At 28.8% G+C, this 6000-nt stretch overlaps 1 protein-coding gene across 2 annotated transcripts in view; it reads right to left on the bottom strand.

Moving 5' to 3' along the window:
• Positions 1–1285: 1285 nt before the first annotated feature.
• Positions 1286–6000, bottom strand: part of insc (spindle orientation adaptor protein inscuteable) — a 253116-nt gene continuing 248401 nt past the window's right edge. For both annotated transcript variants that reach the window (XM_075378868.1, XM_075378869.1), the window contains 2 exons: positions 3301–3424; positions 1286–1466 (listed from right to left, as the gene is read on the bottom strand). In XM_075378868.1, the coding sequence (XP_075234983.1) occupies positions 1335–1466; positions 3301–3424 (256 nt within the window). In that variant the 3' untranslated portion in view covers positions 1286–1334. The remainder of the gene's footprint in view (positions 1467–3300; positions 3425–6000) is intronic.

Below are 6000 nucleotides of genomic sequence, written 5' to 3'. Positions count from 1 at the left end.
GCCATCACACAAAAAGCTCAAGAATGTTGGTCTATTCAACTGATTGAAGCAACAAAAATAATGCAATTCTACACAGATTATTTGCTTAAAATATGATCATGCAACACATAAATGAAGATCAAAATTAAAGTGAGTATAAATTACAGATTTTTTTAATAAGAAATAGTGTTTTTAAAGGTACGGTTTGACTATCATTAGGTTTTATTCTATTAAATGCAGTGTAATTTATTCAATTTGTAATTTTTATGAAATGATATTTTTTACAAGTAGTGACTTAAGTTTCAATATGTTCTTGTAAGTTTTTAAACTAAATTTTTTAAAATACAGTAGGATAGCAAATGTTTTCTTTCTTTCAGATAATTTTTGTAATTCTTTTATTACCAAATTTCTAATCATTGGATATTTTATAACGTTTTATTGCATCTGTTTTTTATTACATTGTATGTACATATATTTTCATCTTTTTATTTATTGTGATACCATACCCATTAAAGATTAGAATGATATATCCAGTGTATAATCTTGTTTAATTTTCCAATTATCTGAATTAAGCCTAATCAATCTAGATAATCAGCATTCCACTGTATAAGTGTTTTAATTATATTAACCAGAATATACCAAGTTAATAAATTGACACAGTAAAATATAGGTCATGAAAGCATCTGAAAAATGGAGAAAGCATATAGAACAACTAAAGAGTTCTATAACAAAAAGTGGCTTTCCATAGATTCAAAAACAGATGTTTTTTAACAAAGTATTTAAACAAAAAAAAATGTACACATTGAAATGTAAAATTACAAAGAATGAGCAAGGTAAGATAAGGCTCAAAAGCAGACTGCTTCAAGCAAGGAGAACTTTTATGCGGAAAAGAAGTCTTCTATTATCTTAAATAGATTTAAGAATAGCAAAGATTTCCTTTAAATCATCGTGGAATGTAGTGCTTTGTGGTAGCAAAACATAGATCATTTAAATATCTTAATATAGAAATACAACTGGAATCTTACAAACTGTTCTCCTGTATAAAAAAAAATTGTATTAGTGTCAAGGATATAATTTTTCTCCTGCCCTTTTAATCATAATCTGACTAATGAAAGAAAATTTCATTAAAATGAATTTCAATGAATTTCATCAAAATGAATTCAATTTCATTAAAATGAAATTGAATGTTAAAATGAAATTTTATTTTTTATTTTTTAACTAACAGTAATAATTACTTAGATAGATAGATATGTACAATAAGTTTTACATCCATCTTCTTTATTTTAGTAGCATAAATAAAGTTGAATATAAGTAACTTTATATACTGGACTATGTTTTTATTTATTTTAATTTTATTAAACATAACTTTCTTGCCTAGATGAATATATTAAAAACGAATCTAATAATCGTGGTTCAACTAACTCTAATGCATTTAATTCTTCAACAGATTTAGTACCGCAGTTGGCAACAATTTTCCTTAATGCTGCCTGTAACAAAAAAGAAAATATTATTTATTACATGAATATATTAAATGAAATATACTTAACATAATTATTTTTAATTTATATTAATTTAAAATATCTATTTTAATAAAACAATTGTAGTGTATGCAATATCTGAAGACGTGTCTGTAGTAAACAATGGGATTCCCTCCACTGCTCTTTATGTCACTCAGTGACTTCTCGTCACACCAGCCTTAGTAGTGTATCCCAAAAGTTGTAACAAATGTTCAAGTTGGCACTGTTGAACATAGAAATTAACATTTTTTCATAGAGAATTTATAACCTCTTTTGTTTTCTTCAAAATTTGCTCTGCTTGAAATCTGTACCATGTTGTGATAAGATTTTTATTTTTTGAAGGTGTAAAACAAACCAAATTCACTTACGAATGTTAAAACAATATGGTAAAAAAAGCATTAACTGCAAATTTTTTATAAGTGGATCGACCAGTTAAATCAGACAGAACAAGTGTCACCAGTTTTCATTGTAGTAGAAGACTGGTGGAAGTTTCAACTGATGCTTTGCAAAATTGCATTATTTATCTTATTTGTGAGTACAAACACATAAAACTTTGGGAAACTACTGAAATTTGTAGTCTGGATATTGATGTACTGTCTAAGATCATAATATAATTCATGATAAGCAGGATTACTGCAATATGTGTTCAAAGTGGGTTCTGAGACGATCGACTAAAAATCACCTAAATTTGCATTTGTACAGAACTTAAACAGTCGTTTTTAAAAAAGGATAATGGTTATTTAGATTCTATAACTTGTGATGAAACTTAGATTTATCATTTTGAGTCAGAATCTAAAGATTAGAGCATGTTATTAGAAAAAAATTCAAAACTTACACATCAGCCAGTAAAGTGATCCTAACGGTGTTTTGGGACTATAAAGGTAATTGGGTCTTTAATAAGTTGTTATTAGGATTGTTTGGAAGAACAACATACAATTGAGTACATATTACTTTTTTGATATCGTAGAAAATAAAGTACAATAAGGAAGGAGTGTCTTGAGTCTCTCTCTCTCAAAAGCTGTAACCATTCTGTACAATAATATACTTCCTCTAAACAGCTTGAAAGATATGATAAACTATTGAAAAATCAGGTCGGGAGGTGTTGCCACATCTATCTTACTGTCCATATCTTGCACAATCAGATTTTTTTTTGTTTAATCCTCTCAGAGATTTGCATGGCACTGAGTTTGGCAATAGTGAGCAGATCAATAATGTATTACAAGAATAGCTCAGATACCAAAGTGAACAATTATTTACTACTACAGTAAGAAAGCTAAAGAAAGATGCGACAAGTAACTAAATGTAGCCAAGGATTAAGTTGAAAAGTACCTTAGTTTCATTATCATTGACTAAATAATTTTTCTACAACCACTGATCTCTTTAATTATTAAATGAATTAATTTTGTTTAAAGTGTTTCCCATTATACTTCAATAATTTGTCATTTTTGCTTCATTTATTTCACGTGTGACAAAAGCATAATTTTCACGAATTTATTCTCTTTGGTAACTGCAGGCTGATGCCCAATGACAGATACAAGCCTAAGAGTTATGAAGTATGTGAAATACGCTCAGATTGAGCAGGATTCAAACAGAACTTTCTGTACAAAAACAGACAACGCTGTACTAGGTCTAGACCTAGAGATTGGCAGTATTAATAATAAGACTGGAGTAAAAAGTTTAAGATAATTAATTAATCCAACCCTTTTCATGTATTAAAACATGTAAAAATATATATTTTTTAAATCAGTAATTTTTAAATTTTACAAAAAATATATTTAAAAACTATAAAGAAAAATATACTGACCAAACACGCAACAAGTACACCATCACTGTGATTTCTTTCATTTTCTTCACGACATAGTCGCACTAACCTATTAACACCTTGTAGCTCTACAACTTGTGCAGCCACTGCTGGATCAGTACATATCCTAAAAGAAAAAAAAATTAACTTAGTAAAAAATTTTCAAAAAAGATTATTATTTCAGCAATATAACAGAACTTGATTTACTCACTTTATTTATTAAATAAATAAACATTTTTATTTTAATCAGTAAATAATAATACTTGACAATAGATGAAGATATCTATAAAAAAAGGAACTGCAACTTCATTTGCCCTTGGGACATTAAGAAAAACTACTGCAAAACTTGACCACTTCACGACACAAAATTAAAAATTAATAATGAAGAAAGAAATTGTTTAAATGCCATATTAATAAATAAAAATTAATAGCATACAGAGTTCCTAACAAAAAAAATTGAAAGAATTTCAGTATAAGTTCTAAAATTAAAAATAAAGAAAAACATTTATACAAATGTGAGTTCAAAAACAATTAATTTTCAATTATAACTTGCAAAAAATGGTTAACCAACTTCTTCTCCAAGGGTTAAATGAAGCCATATTTAAATTCTTGCAACTTAAATTAAGGGATAAATTTGAGAGCCTTGTATGGTTTTTAATTTAAAATATTAAAAATTAACAATTCACATAATATAGCTATAAAAAAATAAAGCTATAAATAACAATTAAAATAATAATTAACAATTAAAATAATAGTATAGCTATTATATAGCTATAAGCTATAAAATAGCTCTAAATAAATAATATATAATATAGCTATAAAAAATTATTGTAAAACATAAAAAAAAGTGTCGCTAAACACAATTTTTTAGATTTGATGAACATTAACTTTGTTAAGTTGCCAATAAACAAAATAATTTTAGAGAATTTAATTCTGAGAAAATCTATTAACATCACCTAAACATGAAGTTTAAAAAGGTTCAATTTTATTAAAAATAAAACTAGTATTATGCCAGTTTTATTTATTACCTAATATTTTCTGGTAGAAAATACTGTATTATAATTTTAAAACGAAACAATTATCATTTCAATACTAGAAAATATCTAGATACAAAATCAATTATTAAAAAAAAATAAAAAGATTTATTACAAAGTTGTTATATTACAATTTTTTAACAGGTCCTCCATCACTGTTTTCACAACATTGCAGTTGATTTTAAAATTGCTCGAGTTGCTCTTCTAAATAAGTAAGAATTATTTTGTACAATTTTGTTTTGTACCAAGTAGACACCCCTTAGTATGCCAAATTGGTTAGGATATATGGCTAAGAGAAGTGGAATCTTGACAACTGTAATGGAAAAATAGTAGAAAAAGAAAAGAAGTGAGGAAGAAGAAGGATGAAGTTAATAGACAAGGTAAAGATTGGAAACTACAAAGGGACAAATGAAATGGCTCAAGAAGAAATGGATGGAGACCCTGGTGACGTAGGGCACCTGTTACCAGGCAGAACACTAGAAATTATGAGCCACCTGAATCACTATTTTGCTTTTTGCACAACCCTCAATAGGAAACAGTCGTGGACAGTTCAACAGGACAGAAGATTAGTATCTAAATAAAGAAGTAAAAGACCTGCTGGCTACCATGAAGTGCCAGGACAATGCTACAGATAGAACAAGGGATTAGCTAACTCATTTCCCACAGCACTTATTTAAGGAAGAATTTATAAAGGATAATGGCAATAGAGAAGAGAATGTACACAATCATACATTTTCATATTTTAATTTTAAATTATTATAAGATCAATCCTTCTGAAGATGGCAGAATAGCCAAAAGTAGTTGAGGGAATTAACTAATCTATTTGTAAGCTGATTTTAATATTATATTTAATTTAGAAAATATTACTGTTATTTGAGTAGGGGCAAGTAGACAATATTATGTTTTTAAAAAACTGATCAATTACTAATTTTTTTTTTATTTGAAGATACCACATACAAATATAAATTGATGGAAAAGTTACAATGTTTAATTTATAATTTTATAAATCAATATACACAATTCATAATTATGGATACAAACAATGATTTAAAGTTTAAAAAATGAATAGTACAAAGAAATCCGAAAGTCGTACACATCAAAATTAAAATATCTATAAATAGCAGTATAGTTGAAAAAGATCTATCAGTGACTGCAAGATAGCACTGTGGGTAATAACAAGTTCCTGAGGGCGACGTGGTAGCTGCAGTTGTCCGTTGTCTTCTTTCTGAAGGCATAAACACGTAAAACTATCTCTGGGTGAACTTTACCGATGCAGATGTCCCTCGGGGAATCTGCATCGGTGGCATCTCTGCGGGGCCTGAACTGAAAGCTGTGGTGCGCAATCAGTTTGAGGGCGAGAAGATGTCCTCCGTTAAAGCCACTACTGGCTAGGAACGGAGGGGGTGGTGTAGCGACCGGACACGCTATGAGGTGGGATCTTCTCCCCTCGGAGCGGGAATCGAGATGATGCTAAACTAGCTGAGATTAAGAATATGATGCAGCGTTTGCCTTCAAAAAGCTTGAGAAGACTATCAGAGCACTCTCAGATTTCATATGGAAGTGTTCAGAGAGCGATGAAGAGGTTAAACTTTCGTGCATATCATGTTTATAGTGTTTAGGAATCAAAGGAGCTGGATAAGGAAAAGCGCATAGTGTGCTGAACATGATT

The sequence above is a fragment of the Lycorma delicatula genome, chromosome 11 (assembly GCF_047948215.1).
Source record: "Lycorma delicatula isolate Av1 chromosome 11, ASM4794821v1, whole genome shotgun sequence".
Classification (NCBI taxonomy): domain Eukaryota; kingdom Metazoa; phylum Arthropoda; class Insecta; order Hemiptera; family Fulgoridae; genus Lycorma; species Lycorma delicatula.
The sequence above is the reverse complement of the archived record's forward strand: the minus strand, read 5'-3'. Positions and strand labels throughout refer to the sequence as shown.